Below are 14,802 nucleotides of genomic sequence, written 5' to 3' on the forward strand. Positions count from 1 at the left end.
CGAAGAGGAGGAAGCGGAAGTGGCTGCAAGTGGGACTAACGTTGATGGAGTACACGCTACGGTTGCTGAGGATGCTCAAGTAGTTCAGGGGTCTTGAAGTCGGCGTACAGCGACTTGCATGACAAGAAGAAGTGGTTCACTACACCGTTGTTCCATATCTGAAGCCACCATGAAAGTCGTATACCTAGCAGTCGAAAGTCGTACTTATTAGTGCATTGCTTCCACTGATATTATCTACCAGCCACAACACCAAATATCGAGTAGTGTGAAGTGCTGTAAGTGCCCTGTACTCACTGATGTAGCTTTTCGTCATCCTCCTATTCTCCGTCCTCCATTTCTTGATCCTCGTCTTCACGCGACTTGTCCTCATCTGAGTCGTCAACTAAGATAGAATCCTCCACCGTTTGACCTTTTATTATCATTTCTAGATCCCACTTCTGTTTACCACGATACTTCCTCAACAGAGCGATTGTCAAATCCTTCAAGAATTCTGCGGGATACTCGTCTGTCTCATCGTCCTCAATCCAAGCAGCATCCGCTGTGTCTGCCCATAGTTGTACCAAGACCAACCTTAGTGATGATCCCTTGGCTGTCTTATCGTAAGCGAGGCGGATACTGTCCGGACCCGGATATTCATCAATGTCTTTACTAACTTCGACCAATCCCTGTATAACGTCTCGACAGAACTTTTTGCTCTTTAGTTTGAGTCCTAAAACGTATGCCTTAACAAGTTCATGTGTGTCGAGAGAGAATTTGCCATCTTCGTCCGCCCGGTCTTCAACCGCGATATGATCATAGTAAAGCCACTCAACAAAGATTGCGAAGGCATCAGCGTCGATGGCGGAGAACTTGTGTACTGTGATGACGTCGGTGTCATTCGACCAGCTTTGACGACAGAAGGGACAGTTGACTGGTTGACGAGCTGTCTGCTTCTCTGCCTTCCACTTCTCAATGCATCTATGATGAAAGTTGTTACCACAATGAGTAGCGCAGTAAGTAAGCTCTTGTATACCGTGCTCGAGCAGTTCCGTACAGATCGCGCATTCACTGTCTTTCTTGAGAGGCTTGCGCTTCGGCTGTAGCTTTTTCGTGAAGAATGTGGATCTGCTGCATATGATGTCTTCGGGGACAGTGAACTCCTCGCCGCGTGAAACTTGGACGCGGACGATTTTGTGGCCGAACCTAGGAGCGGTTTAGCGGTTGGTGTTACAATCCTCACAGAAAACGTACCGGATAGCTCGCTTCTTCCTAACGCTGATGCGCTTCTCCTGCTTGGGCATCTTTCCTGGTCCTGATATCTTCCGCTACTTGAATGGCGCGGTGGCTGAATAAGATCGTTTTTGAGCGGTTCTCTAGTCGGGGTATGAGCATTGGATGACAAGCCGATTAGGCAGTACCTACAGGTGAGTGATATTCTATCGTTCAGTTGCACTATATTGCTTCGGTAGTTGCAGACCAGTGCGCAACGCGCAACCAGTAGGAGTGTCTCGGGCCCCGGAAACTTGATGAGCTGAGGCCTGCAGTGTTCTCGAAGTGAATACTGTTGTGATTCACGTTAGTAAAGGTCGACGTAAGGCACAACATCGAATGATGGGTCGGGGTAAAGATGTGATGTACACAGTCGTTCGATTGTCTTCGTTTCGAGCTAATGCAGTTCGATTGGGCGTAAACAAGCATCAAACCTCGTATATCGTGTTTGGGTAGTGTAAGTCCCGAATGCCAGGTGCAAGTCATCAGAATGAGAAACAAGAAGACAGAAGACTCCCAGTGCCGTCACGAACGCTCACCCTTTCGACCTGTATACAACCAGTCCGCCGTCGTCCGAGTCATCGGAAAGAGGCATGGAGCGGACGTCTTGCTTCAGCCGACGCTTCGCACTATGTGTATGCTTCTTCACTTCGACCTTTTGACATGGACGCTTCCTGGTTGCTGGTACTTCTGTAGCTTCAGCTTTGGGACTATTCAGACCAATAGCTGGATTCCTGCCTCGCAGACTTCGCGATGCTGCTGACGCCAAACTCGTGCTGCCGCCTACAGGCGCAGTATCTTCGTCATCGCTCGTCAGATCCACTCCTACGCTCAGCTTCTCGATCCACATCTTCCTTGTCGTTCTGCCATCTTTCCTGTCTCCCCACCGGACCATGGCTGCATCTGCTAGCTCACTCACGAAGGCCTCTGGCCAGTTCTTGCCCTCGCTCTTGAACCAACCGGGCTCGATATAGGCAAGCGATATGTCGATGACGAAAGCTCGAATTTCTTCATCGCATTTACGATCCACAAAAGCCCACTTCACGCTCTCCTTCCAGAAACGCGCGCGAGCTTCTGCGAAGTAAGTGGCAATGACTTGCGACTTGAACACTGGATCTTCGACGGCGTTGGCAACAGTCCAGAGTTTGAGGATGACTAGATTGAAGGCATCGGTAACGCGAGAGACATTTGCGGATATGTGTAAAGTGGAGGTATACAGCCAGTCCAGGTAGATTTGCGTAGCCTCGGCGTCTAGCTCAGACTCTATGTCTAGCTGATTGAGCAGTGACTCGTTCTCCCAGCTAGCACGACACATCGGGCATGTTGGGATCAACTCCTTCTTAGAACTGGTAGTAGATGAGCGCTTCCAGGCTTCCATGCAGACTTCATGGACGTTTTGCCCGCACTTGGCGCAGAAGGAGATGTCTCCTATCATGGCGTCGAGAGCCTCAGCGCAAACACAACATTCGTCAATGCTGAAGACAGGCTTTCGGTTTCTCTGGAGGCGGTCTTTGAAGAATCGAGAGGTCTTGCAGATGAGATCTACGGTAAACGCATGGTGTTAGTATGTTGGACTCCTGAATTGGCTTTATGTGTTGTTACCTTCATGTACAGTGAAGCGGCGATCAAGATTGGGGGCCTTGAAGCTTATGATTCTGTTGCCCACACTGCGCCATATCAGCAAGTTACATGTGGTATAAGAGGGACGGAGTGACGTACATAATGGGCCCCAACTTCTTGGTCGCTCCTCGAGATTTAGTGATGGTCATCTGCACAAATGGTGATCTTGTAGAATGAGAATGTTGTAAGCTGAAGGGCACGGAAGACACGACCTAGATAGAAGTACTGCAGACACGAGAAGGTGAGAGTCGGGCCGTGCGCACCTCGTCATGGGGCAGTGACAGTATCTCAAGGTGAGAGAACCGCCAAGAAAAGATTCAGTATCTGAGCAAGGCGAGCACAACAGTCGTTTTGAAGGTAGGCAATAAGTTCGCCGAATGAGGCGAACCTTACAATCGTGCCTGGGAAGAACTACACATCTCTTGTGTGTGTGGATCAGCCAAATGTCGTCGAGAAAGCCCGACCGGATGACAAAACCAGAAATTGCTGTGTTAGACACGATACTCCATGGCGCCGACCGAGAGTATGTAAAGCGTAAAACAAACTCTTCAAATGGGTATTTTGCTCATCACCGTCCCCTGCTGGTGACTTCAGACACGGTATACATCATGAGCTATGTAGCTTTGTCATAGCCAAATTCCACGCAGTCGAAATGCCGCCAGTGCCAAATATTACGAGGTTTCTGCTCAGCGAAAGTCCGTAGACGATCTGCTCCTATACGCCAATGTACCACAGCTCAACGCCCATCACCTCGAATTTCTTGCCATCGTCACTTAGGGGCTCGTTGCCAAACGTCGGGCACGTATCGGAGACGCCTTTTTCGAGGTTGTCGTCTAGCCATAGGCCATAGTGACCGTCACTGCGACACCGTCAGTCCACTGAGTCCTTAACGATAACAACACGTTGCTACTTACCCGCCGCCAACACTTAGGTAGCTATGCTCGCAGAAGATCATGTAGTCATTCACCCCGCTGTAGGGAAAGGCCTTGAACCTTATCCGCTCTGGTGTGCTCGCACCACTCTTAGTGGCCCGACCGTTTTGTGGTGGTGCTAGCGAATCGCCCTTCCTCTTCGGTGAAGATATAGTTGTCATTCGCACAGCGTCCGTCGTGTCCTCGGATGGGGGTGGTGGGAGGTTCATCTGCAGGTCTGAGAACCCGGAGAGTATGTGCGCGCGCCAGAGAAAGCATTCGCCGTTGCCGTAAAATGATGTGGAGGGCCGCGGTGCGTCGGAGAGATATGCGCCGAAGATCTATAGCGATACGTAAGCATTCGTCCTGGGGTCGTCATGAGGTTCGCAAACTTACACCTCCGCTGCCGTCTTTGACCACGAGCACAAAGCCACCTCTCTTGCCCAGATAGTCTTCAGATTGCTTGTATAGTGTGCCTAAGCTGACACCGTTCTGCTCCAGACTATATGCCAGACTCCATTCATCCACTAGTTGTAACCTTGGTGGAAGCAGGAGCCGGATCTCTTCAGCGAGCGCCGTGCTCAGAAGCTTGCCCTTTTCTCGCATGTTGCCTCCCCATCCTCTCAGACTTAGCGGTGTCAAGGGAGGCGGTTGGAAAGGGCTCGCTATCCGATGTGGCGGCTGGTAGACCGAGTTCATATCTGAGGTGGTGGAGGAGACGAGGTTCGCAAATGTGTGTGAAAGTGAAGATGCGGTGGACTGCAACTGCGCTTGTATGTTGCTTGCGCTGTTACGGTTGCTGTTGTTCTCCGATCTCGATTGCGCGTCTGATTTGGGAATGGCGTCCGTGTTCAAGCGTCGCAGGATGCCCGAGACTGCATAAGAGACGGGATAGGTGAAATATGAGGACGAGCGGTTGGGTGTAGAGCGCTGCGATGGCGGTGAGGTTTGCGACGAGGGCGAGCGGAACGGGGAAGAGGACGGGGTATCTGGTGGGTACGACATGAGCGGCAACTAATTGCGATGGGAGTAATGTTCCTGAATTAATGTGGGTCGCGTGTTGGAGGTGGTGTGCTGGGGCTGTCGCAGGGCAGAGTAGCTGTGACGTTGCGCAAAATTAGTGGGCTGACAGCTGCTTGGAGCCTCACGACACCACCAGGATGGGACGTGGCTGTTACATAAGCAGGCCTGTGGTTGCGGTGAATGCATATCCGAAGGCTCTGATGAGCGCATACTAACACAGGACATGTCGGCGATGTATGCTCTGTGATTGCCTCACCCTCTGGCACCGCGACGTGTAGCTTGCGGAGCCCTGACCGCTTTAGCTTGCTAGCGTGTCGCGCGAAAGCTTGATCTCCGCTACCCGGTAGGGCTGACCTCGCGTATTCATCGTGCATTCAAGCCAGGATCCCCATTGTCAGTCGAAAACTCGAGGATGTTTCTGGTTGAGATAGTAATGCTCGATCCTGGCGGTGGTATCTCTGCGCTGTGATAGTTAACACGTGTCATACCCGCGACCCTCAGTCGCATTTCTCATAGCACGCATCGGCTCGAGAAGGTACCGAGAGTTCCATTCTTGATTGAATGCTACTAGTGTCGGCGTCTCTACACTCTCAAAATGAAGCCCCAGATGGTCTATGTAGTCTCGGCGTCTGCCTCCTTTGTCGCTTCTGCGAGGTCTCGATCCAAATGCTCATCTCCCGCAGCATCTGCGTCTTCTTCCTCGTCGTCTCCATCGCTCTTAAGCTTAGCACCCTTTCTTTCGGGCATGACCGCCATGAACGCCTTGCCCCAATCCCCAAACTCCATCCACTTGAGCATAATCTCTAGCACATGGTTCGTGACCAAGACTTGCCGACTTTTCATCTCGAGGTATTCGCCAATAGGTAGCTTTGCAGTCTTGATCCCACGGTTCACGGCGCGCTTGTGACATATGCCTTTGTGTCGGTTCTTGTCAACCAGTCCACCGATAATGTATGTACTGTTGGGCTTCAAGTGAGTTAGAACGTTGTCAGACTCAGATGAAAGATAGACGACTTCGCCTTCCTCTGCTGCAGCATCAGGTTGTTCTTGATCGCCTGATCCAGTGGCTTCTGCTGATGTCTTCAAGGCGCCGAGAACTTCTCCCCCGTTTGGCCCTGACATCCACGCCTTCGCTTTTTCGGAAACCTCAACGAAATCTTCTTCGAAGAACTGGAACCCCTTCCAACTCGTGTACTGCTTTGCTAGAATGCCATCGAAACGCTCCTTCATCTTTCCACCGAAGCTGCTCAAAGCTAGATGGGTCCTGAAGTTCGCCTTTCGGTTATCGCTGTAACACCTCGTAATCTGAAGTCCCAAGCTCTTGAGCTCGTTGTCAAACATCAGCTCTTCGAAATCGCAGTCGAAGATTACTGTTATTGGTACTTGTTTTCCAGTTGCTTGCCGAGGAGGTCGCGAAGCTGGCGGCCTTGGTCTCTTGCCATTCTCGTCGGTAGGCATCTGCGCCCACTCTTCTCGCCTTCGCTCTTTCTTCTCTTTGACTTTCTCTTTTCGCTTGAGTTTGCGATCTTCGCGGCCGGCTTCCCAGCGCTCGAGCCGCCTTTGCTTTTTGAGCTGGTTTTTTGATAGCTTTGGCTCCGCATTCTCACTCCCAGCCGGTGTTCCGACAGATTCTACGGCGTCGGCTTGATTGCTGTTTTCCGCTGCGACAGGTAGTTGTTCGTTTGGTGTCGGAATTGTAGGTGCTTCTGCCACATCCTCAATGCTATCCGCATGCTCTAGCTTGCGCAACTTCGCAGGACGCTCTTCGGAATCCATCTTCGAATAAAGTTTCCTCGGTTTGTGAAAATCAAGAGTGCTGCCTTCCACCCACTCAGCGTCGACAAAATTATGCTCACTCACTTGCTAGCGCGCCAAGCCAGATCCCTGTCATCGCGGGTTCCCGAGCTCGAACCTCACTGCACGTCTCCGCATCGACGACAACTTCGAATACCCATTGAGCCACGAATAATCGCCCAACATGCCGCAGGATATGCCGCCAACGGGCGGCTACAGCCCCGTACAATACAAGCGCAACCTGCCCGTACGAGGCTTCCGCCCCGCCGCATACCTTTTCGGAACCGCGGCACTCATGACCTACGGATTCTGGAGAGTTGGACAGGGTATCAGAGAGCACAAGTACGCGCCTGCCCTCGAGAGGAGACTCGCGAGTCTTGAGATGTATGAGCGAAAGTGCTGACAAGTCGCAGCGAACTCGCGCGCGAGAAGATGTGGGCGCGGATACACCTCATCCCCGCGCTGCAAGCCGAAGAAGACCGCGATCAAGTACGAAGGCACCTCGCAGATAAGGCGAGAGAGAAGGAGCTACTCGGCACAGAGACCAGGGTCTACAACAGCGACAGGTATGGTTTGAAGACTTGGCTTTGTAGACAACTTTGGCTAATTCACGATGGCAGATTCGTTCGCCCTACCTTTGCAATCACGCCCGAACACGAGACGAAATAGACTTGCATACCGCGCTGGACATGTACATATAAATCCACAAATCGTTGGCAGGCTAAGGAAACGCTGTCTCCAAATGATATCTTTCGTTGTGTTTGAAACTGTGACGCGACGTACATTCCAAGGCTTCAAACGGTGACATATCGTTGCGGGAGGACCGTTGCGCGTGTACATGCCGAGATAAGGTGGGTTTAAAGTGCTGACGAGGGGACACCCTGTGATAGACTTCCAAAAGTGTGGTTCACAATACGTTGTGATTACTTGGGTTCCACTGGACCCGTGAAAGTGACACCCCGCCCATTTTGTCGTGCATTCTCCCGCGCGTCGAAACGCGCCACCTGGACCAGGCAGTGCGCCTTGTCGTCAACTGCGCCCAGCGCCTACAGCCCTTCCATATTTCAACTCTACTAACCCTCCCAACCGTTCGCTGTATCTGTCCATAACCGACCCTTGCCAGCCGGCGCAACCTTTGGCGACGACATAGCGCAATGTCTTTCATCACCAACTTGTTCGTTAGCCTGAAGAATGCGACGCCTGTCGACACAGGCACCTTGCCACGCGCAGATGACAATGGCACGCCCGATGGAGCCGATGAGGACTGGGATTTTGTAACAGCGCACGAAGCCGGAGTCGTCTACGACGACCGTATCACGATCCTACTTGGTCCCCATCGAGAGACTCGTCACCACATCTTCATCGCCGACATGCCCAGGTCTTCTAAACTCCTTAATCATGTCTGCACTCTCGAACCATCACAACGATACTTGCATCTCTCCCTCCCCGACCTCTTCATGGTGAAACTATATCTCAAATCGCAGTTCACATCCGTCGACTCGCTGGCCATCGAACAGTCCTGGTCAAACATCATTAGGCTAGCCATCACTGCCGATATCTTCCAAGACGCCTACATGGGAGATAGGGCCCTCGCAGCGCTCACGACGAGGGGCATCTTCGCCCTCGAACCCAACAACGCGGTGTTGCTGTTCAAAGAAGACGACTTTTCACTCGCCCGGGAATATCAAGACAAGACGGGCAACGGGCAGAAGCTGATAGAGACACTTGACAAGGTTGCAGAAAAGGGTGCAGAGAAGCCTAAGCCGCGCAAATTGGAGCTACCCAAGCCTCAGGACGTGAACTCCAAGCCCGACGTCTACAAGCGGAAGAGCGAGGGCACAAGATTTGGTAGAAGTGTATTAAGAGGGCTGGGACAAGCCACAGCAAAGAAGGGAAGTGATATGGATGACAAAGTGCATCCTACGCGGCAGCCCAGCGTTCCGCCAGGTGTGGAATCGTTGAAGCGTGGCGATGCCAGCAACTTCATCTGGCCTGACAAGAACGTGAAGAAGTGATCTCGGAGCCTTCAAAGATATGTTGGACGAACAAAGCTCTACGCAAAAGTCACGGCCACGGCTCATGGATTCAAGACTCCATGACGAGAGATTACAGCGATCTCGTTGATAGACATCAGTTGGATAATTAGACTAGTTGCCCGTCTCACAATCATCAATATGCACTGTCTGCCTACATCTACGTGTGACGTAGTAATCACCTGAAATCATACCTAGGCCATCTCCTCTGTGCATCTGGAACACAGACACGGCCCTTCGAACCATGGCGACAGCAAGTCCTGTCTCTGCTCCACCGGTATGCCATGAACGTTCACATAGCTGCAAAACAATTCGTCTCCTGCCGTCAGTGGCTTGATCGCGAAAAAGCGTACTGTCGTACTTCCATGTTCCCTTCTCCACTCCACGTTCGGTGCGCAACTGTGATTGAACAGCGGTAGATGAGGTGTGATTTCGTCAACGAAGCCAAGCTGGGGGTCTAGGGAACCAGCTTTATTATTGGCTAGACGCGTCCAGATGGAATGAAGAACCTCAGTATCGAAGTTGCGGTTTGCGAAGACGTCCACACCGAGTTGCTCTAATATCTTGAATGGGATGATGATGGATTCATTGAGTGTGAAGACATCAAGATGATCTTTGTTGGCGAGAGGCTTGAGACGCGCAATCAGCGGGTGATCTAACGGGGACTTTTCAACACCAGCTTGAACGCATGTTGCCAGCAATCGTAACATGAGGAGAGGTCGGAGAGGTGAGGCGTTGTGCGTCAAGCCTCTAGCGGGTGCCTGGAGCCATTCAAAGTCTTTACCGCATAAAACTCTATGATAGGTGCTCATCGCGAGGCGGAGACATTCGTCGGAGCAGTAGCTATCGGAACAGCACGTGATTCCCTTTGGAGCATCCGGTAAGCGCGCATAGCAATTGAAACAGGAATGTGGTGGCGGGGTGCTGCATACACCGGTTGCGGTACGGTCTGTAAGTATACATTCGCCGGCCCTTATGTCGCGAGCCGCAAACATACCCAACATGTCTTCGCCTGGGTCTTTTGCCAAGGTACTTCTACCAAGATAACATGGTGCGTCGTTGCCGGTCTCACTGAGCTCCTCGTTTATCAACTCAATGAGCTCTGATGAACGCGTCAGATGGCGCTCAATGGTCCATAGATATTCTACTGTAAGCACTCCGCCATCTCTCACTCTATCTTGTATCTCATGAGGTGTGCCGCCAAGAGCCCTTGCAGCCTCCTCTTTTCGCTTCAGAAGCGCGCGCAGGGCTTCAGCTCTCTCTGTAGCCTTCTCACACCACAAGGGCCGAGCGTGCATTATCGACTCTTCCAGTATCTCGACTGCGTCCCATTGACAATGACAAGCTTGTAAAGCAACTGCGAGCAGCTCATACACCGATTCTCTTAGATCTTTATTGGCATCCGGATCGCCTGCTTGCAGTAGTTTCGCTTTGTACATGTCGCCGACTGCGAGCTCAGGGAAGTTGAGCATCCACATGCGACGGCCACGCTCGAACCAGGCTTGAGGATCATATGGGTGGTATTGGATGCGCTGATTGTAGGTATCGAGGGATTCCAGGATTTCTCTAACTTGACTAGGATGTAATCGACCAGTTTGCTGAACAGTTCCGGAGCGGTATATAGAAGGCACATAACGCTGCAGCAATGCGGCATCCGTTGTGTCTGGACGCATTGTACTCTCTGGCGCCACAGGTCTCGCATGTGTATCCATGGTGGTATCAAGAGCGCTGATATCAGTCTGGAATGAAGGTGTTGATTTTGCATCGCGATCGAATTGGGCCGCCCATCTATCGCCAGCTTCTTAGAGGACGTGCACAGATGTAGCCGATGTGATGATGTCTGACGTCATCGTGAAGAGATGACGGCTCACCTCGTCGTGCATTATCTCCCATCATAACCGACATCAAGAGATCTATCGAGATGGAAGAGCGTCAAATTCTATCTGAAATTTGATGAGAGTTAAGCCGTTGCATTGCAAATCGAGTGACCGTGACGAGCTCGGATCTACATGGAGACGTACCAGCGCAGCATTCGTCGGCAAGTTAGAGTTATTACATACCTAACTACGTAAAGTACCCCTTAGAGTTATCGCAATTGGATTATTACGAGACGAGCGCGCACTCAAAAGGATCTCGCCCATAGTCGCGTCTCGCTTACCTCACCAAGGGACCCTTTGTTTACCTAGGGACGTGCGAGGTGTTCCGAACCCTGCAAGTTTCATCGATAAGAATCCAACAAGCCCCTTCCCCGCTTCCTATGTCGTAGCACGACACATGTAGCTATCAAACAAGACACAGTCCAAGTAAATCGTGCTACCTTCACCATGACGTTAATCCAAACCCTACCTGCGGAGCTCTTCGACCCAATCCTGAAAGTGTACGTCGATACCGTCCCGCTCCACGAGAGCTTTCGTGCTCGCATCGTGTCTCGTAAGTACATACTCGATTGCTTTGATAGAGATCTGAGCAGGTTCATATTAATTCTTCACTTTGCATCGGCATTGTTTGTTCGCGACTAATGCGTCTTTAGGGACGTTTCGAAATGCGATCGACCACGTACTGTTGGCGCAAACTCCGGCAATCGTCTACGAGACATATCTCCGCAACATCGAGCCGGAAGTTGATGACCGTCATGATAACGGACCACCAACTTTCCTCCGAAAGAATTCGCATACTTTGCACATGAATCATTGTATGCGCAATCGTGGTATGAACCGGGACTTGACCAAGTGCCTCAGTAAGTGAGAAAATGTTTTTTGGCGAAAAGTCGAGTCCAAATTGCTAACGGAATATCGACAACAGACAAACTTACTGACGAGATGATGCAATTTGCGAACCCCACAAACGATGTCATTGACACTACTGTGCGCAAAGCCTATCTTAGTGATATATGTCTCACCTATAGCGTCCTAAGACCAGGCATGGAAATACTGCGAGATGGTTCCGACAAATATTCCAGCAAGCCGGACTTCTTACCCCCAGATACAATGGATAACGATCGAAGGAAAGATTTGAAGCACTCTGCAACGCCGATAACCTCGGTAGATCTTTTGACCGCGGCGGCCGCTGTGGGAAATATCGAAGCTGTCGATCATTTCATAGCACAAGGGGCAGACCCTCTGGGGTACACTTCTGGCATACTCACTGGCCCGATCAAAGCAGCTGCAGTGTGTGGCCACACTCCAATGGTTCGCAAGCTTGTAGAGCTTGCAAGACATGATTTCCCGACTCTTGGAGCGCGGGAACGTGACTGGATTCTCGTCACATTCGAGACTGCGGTGTGCCATGCCATGAAAGCTGGAGACACAGAATCAGTGCGAATGTTACTAGAATTTTTCGTCACTCGCCGTGAAGCCCGAATTCCGGAGATTTGGAAAAAGTTGATTACCGATGGAGCACAAAACGGCAAAACCGAAACCCTCGTGACGATTTTGAAGGACGATATCCCGAAACGCAATCCAGGGGATCACCACAGCGATTTGCAGTACGCGTTAAAAGAAGCTTGCGAAGCTGGACATTCCGAACTCGTATGCCGCATACTTGGTGGCGATTTCGTGCTTTTTAATCGGGATCATCTCATTCAACAAACATCACTGGAAGCAGCTCGTTACGGACATCGAAAGTTGGTCGATGTCCTCAGAAGCTACGGCGCCCATATCGGATCACAACATCTCGTCGAAGGTATGACAACTTTTGCAGACAGGGCAACGACTCACTTCCTTATGACCCGCCACCTGGTTGATGCGGGTGTTTCGATAGACGCGCAAGTTCTTAAGCAGTGTGAAAGTAAGGCATCTTTTGCACTACGTGCAAGACACAAGATGAAGCAGAGCCACTTCTGTCTTACTGATGGTGCCATGGTAACCATCTTGATTGCGAGCGAAGCGAAGCGACAGGGCTTACGGGCAGAACTCAAGTCGTGCGGCAGCATCAAGCTTCTACTGAGGCTAGTACTTAACGGGAAGATTATAGTTCCTCCTGAGCCGCTGGATTTCATGAAATTGGCGGCAGAGGTAGTAGACTGGCTGGCGAATGAGAGTCAGCCAGCGGCGTCTTGAATTGGTGGACATGTTTGCGTCACGAGTGTCCCACTGCATATTTGGCTCGTAGAGTGAAGGCTGCTCTCACGAATTGAGTAATGCATTTAGAAAAGACAGTGTATACATACAATGCCTACCCACGCTTCTTCTGGCTACCGCTTGGTGATCGTCTTCTGCTCCTTTGCATCATCCCTCATCTCCTGCTTGATCTTGCTGATTATGCCTGCACCGCCATAGATCATAGCAGTGTATACCTGTGCCACACTCGCTCCCGCATCGAGGATCTCTCTCGCCTGCCGACCATTTGTGATGCCGCCCGTCGCGAATATAATCTTGCGTGGTGCGTTTGGTGCTGGCGCAGTCCTGGGTGTAGAGTGAAGGGTCATTGTAGGTGCTGATTCGGAAAGATCGTCGACGTTGGAAGAAAGTTGTGTTGGAGACGGTTGGTCGAGATCGAGCGTTGGCTTGGTTTTCGAAGACCCAATAGAGGGCTTGTCGTCTGTGCTCTGGCCAGCGGTTGGCTCGTCGGTGCGTGCTTCTGACGGTGGTGCAATGTGCTTTGGGCCTTCGTCAAGCGCTTTCCTGTACCTGCTGACAAGCGAAAGTGTGCGCTCGAAAGTTTGGGGACCTGAGTAGCCTCCCTGTTCGAGAAGCAACTTTGCTTCTGATTGTGGAAGTAGGTAGCCCTTCGGCAGTGGGTCTGGTCGCTTCTTCGTGGTGTTGCCAACGATGACACCATCCACACCGGAGTCCCAGACTGCCTCACAGATGCCTGACACCTGCTCTTCCGAGTCCTCATCGGGGCTGACTTTGACCATAACAACAGGCTTTGTTTTGCGGTCGATCTTCTTGACGGCGCCTACTACTCCGGAGAGCAACCGCGTCAAGGGCTCGACGTTTTGGAGAGTGCGAAGACCAGGTGTGTTGGGCGAGGAGACGTTGACTACTAGAATATCGGCGTACTTCCCAACATGACCCACGGCGGTGGCATAGTCGCGTACTACAGCATCGATGTCGTTCTCGGAGGTCGTCTTGTTCTTCGCAACCTGCACAGCCATTAGACGCCCCTTGAGCAGCGAGCCCGGTGGAACGCCAGCTTCACCGTCGAGGACCTGGCGTTCGGCGTCTTCACCTAGTCCAAGGCCAGCGTGGTATGCGAATTCCCTGACGCGTTGTCGTAGCCGTGAGGCGACCAGCTCGGCGCCTTCCGAGTTGAAGCCGTAGCGGTTGATGAGGGCGTTCTGGCTGGGTATCCTGAAGACACGGGGCTTGGGGTTGCCCTCCTGTGGCAGCAGCGTGACAGCTCCCACCTCTACCACTCCTGCTCCGAGCTCGAACAGCGGTGTCGGTATTTCGGCGCCCTTGTCAATGCCAGCAGATGTTCCAATCGGGTTGTTCAGTGTGTGTCCAAAGACTTCGACAGCCAGATCACCCTGGGAGTCAGCCACGCCGCGTTCCCTAGGGTTCAAGCCAAAGCTGTGCAGCACCTTGAGCATATGTGTTCCAGCATGATGCGCCTCTTCGCCATCTGGGTATATTTGTCGCAGCGCAGGTACAACAAGCCATTCGTGGATGCTTGCGCGCGTGTCGGTGACGTAGAGGTAGCCAAAGGTACCACCGAGCGTCAGGAGGGTGCCGTATACGAGGTTCTTGGTACGGGTACCAGCCGATCCAACGTTGGTCGCGGCTTCCGTGGCCGTCGTGGCTTGTCTTCTGGGGTGCTGAAACGGGCGATGTGAGGGGCGGCAGCGCGGTATCGATGGCCGTACGCGTAGAGCACGCATATTCGCGGCGGAATTCATCATCATGGGTGTGATAGGCAGCCCATGCGACACTCAATGGCTGCACAATTGCCTGGTCGAGATGGCGCTGCCGACTTTGAGCCGTGAGGAAGCTCGGAACCAGCCAATGACGCGGGCTTGGCACCAAGTACCGGTGCCGCGTTTCCTACATCCTCTCCTTCTCTACACAACCTAATTTTGTGGTTGTATACGACACATCTGCAATGCAGTCGATCCTTCTCGCGTATCCCGCTCTCATTTGATTTGACGTCTCGCCCCTACTCATATGGCGCATACTCGATTCCCAAGCATGATCATCGTACCAATCTCAAAACTCGGTTTCAACAACGAC

The 14,802-nt window shown here is 51.9% G+C and overlaps 6 protein-coding genes across 6 annotated transcripts; 2 read left to right on the forward strand and 4 right to left on the reverse strand.

The window, feature by feature from the left end:
• Positions 1 to 317: 317 nt before the first annotated feature.
• Positions 318 to 3,017, reverse strand: J4E87_008794 (uncharacterized protein; the record flags this gene model as incomplete). Its single annotated transcript, XM_049380378.1, has 6 exons — positions 318 to 1,182; positions 1,231 to 1,304; positions 1,457 to 1,517; positions 1,788 to 2,790; positions 2,851 to 2,915; positions 2,968 to 3,017. 6 exons carry the CDS (start codon positions 3,015 to 3,017, stop codon positions 318 to 320), a joined length of 2,118 nt encoding a protein of 705 aa, XP_049229875.1.
• Positions 3,018 to 3,582: 565 nt separating this feature from the next.
• Positions 3,583 to 4,784, reverse strand: J4E87_008795 (uncharacterized protein; the record flags this gene model as incomplete). Its single annotated transcript, XM_049380379.1, has 3 exons — positions 3,583 to 3,727; positions 3,783 to 4,120; positions 4,176 to 4,784. The coding sequence occupies 3 exons, from the start codon at positions 4,782 to 4,784 to the stop codon at positions 3,583 to 3,585; spliced, it is 1,092 nt and encodes a 363-aa protein (XP_049229876.1).
• A 630-nt stretch (positions 4,785 to 5,414) lies between these two features.
• On the reverse strand, positions 5,415 to 6,578 carry J4E87_008796 (uncharacterized protein; the record flags this gene model as incomplete). The annotated part of the gene is made up of 1 exon (XM_049380380.1): positions 5,415 to 6,578. The coding sequence occupies one exon, from the start codon at positions 6,576 to 6,578 to the stop codon at positions 5,415 to 5,417; it is 1,164 nt and encodes a 387-aa protein (XP_049229877.1).
• A 202-nt stretch (positions 6,579 to 6,780) lies between these two features.
• J4E87_008797 (uncharacterized protein) lies at positions 6,781 to 7,265 on the forward strand (the record flags this gene model as incomplete). Its single annotated transcript, XM_049380381.1, has 3 exons — positions 6,781 to 6,938; positions 7,010 to 7,162; positions 7,217 to 7,265. The coding sequence occupies 3 exons, from the start codon at positions 6,781 to 6,783 to the stop codon at positions 7,263 to 7,265; spliced, it is 360 nt and encodes a 119-aa protein (XP_049229878.1).
• A 485-nt stretch (positions 7,266 to 7,750) lies between these two features.
• Positions 7,751 to 8,611, forward strand: J4E87_008798 (uncharacterized protein; the record flags this gene model as incomplete). Its single annotated transcript, XM_049380382.1, has 1 exon — positions 7,751 to 8,611. One exon carries the CDS (start codon positions 7,751 to 7,753, stop codon positions 8,609 to 8,611), a length of 861 nt encoding a protein of 286 aa, XP_049229879.1.
• A 4,210-nt stretch (positions 8,612 to 12,821) lies between these two features.
• J4E87_008799 (uncharacterized protein) lies at positions 12,822 to 14,474 on the reverse strand (the record flags this gene model as incomplete). Its single annotated transcript, XM_049380383.1, has 1 exon — positions 12,822 to 14,474. The coding sequence occupies one exon, from the start codon at positions 14,472 to 14,474 to the stop codon at positions 12,822 to 12,824; it is 1,653 nt and encodes a 550-aa protein (XP_049229880.1).
• Between the last annotated feature and the right edge of the window lie 328 nt (positions 14,475 to 14,802).

Source organism: Alternaria ethzedia, assembly GCF_023757985.1.
Source record: "Alternaria ethzedia strain BMP 0044 chromosome Unknown scaffold_29, whole genome shotgun sequence".
Taxonomy (NCBI): Eukaryota; Fungi; Ascomycota; class Dothideomycetes; order Pleosporales; family Pleosporaceae; genus Alternaria; species Alternaria ethzedia.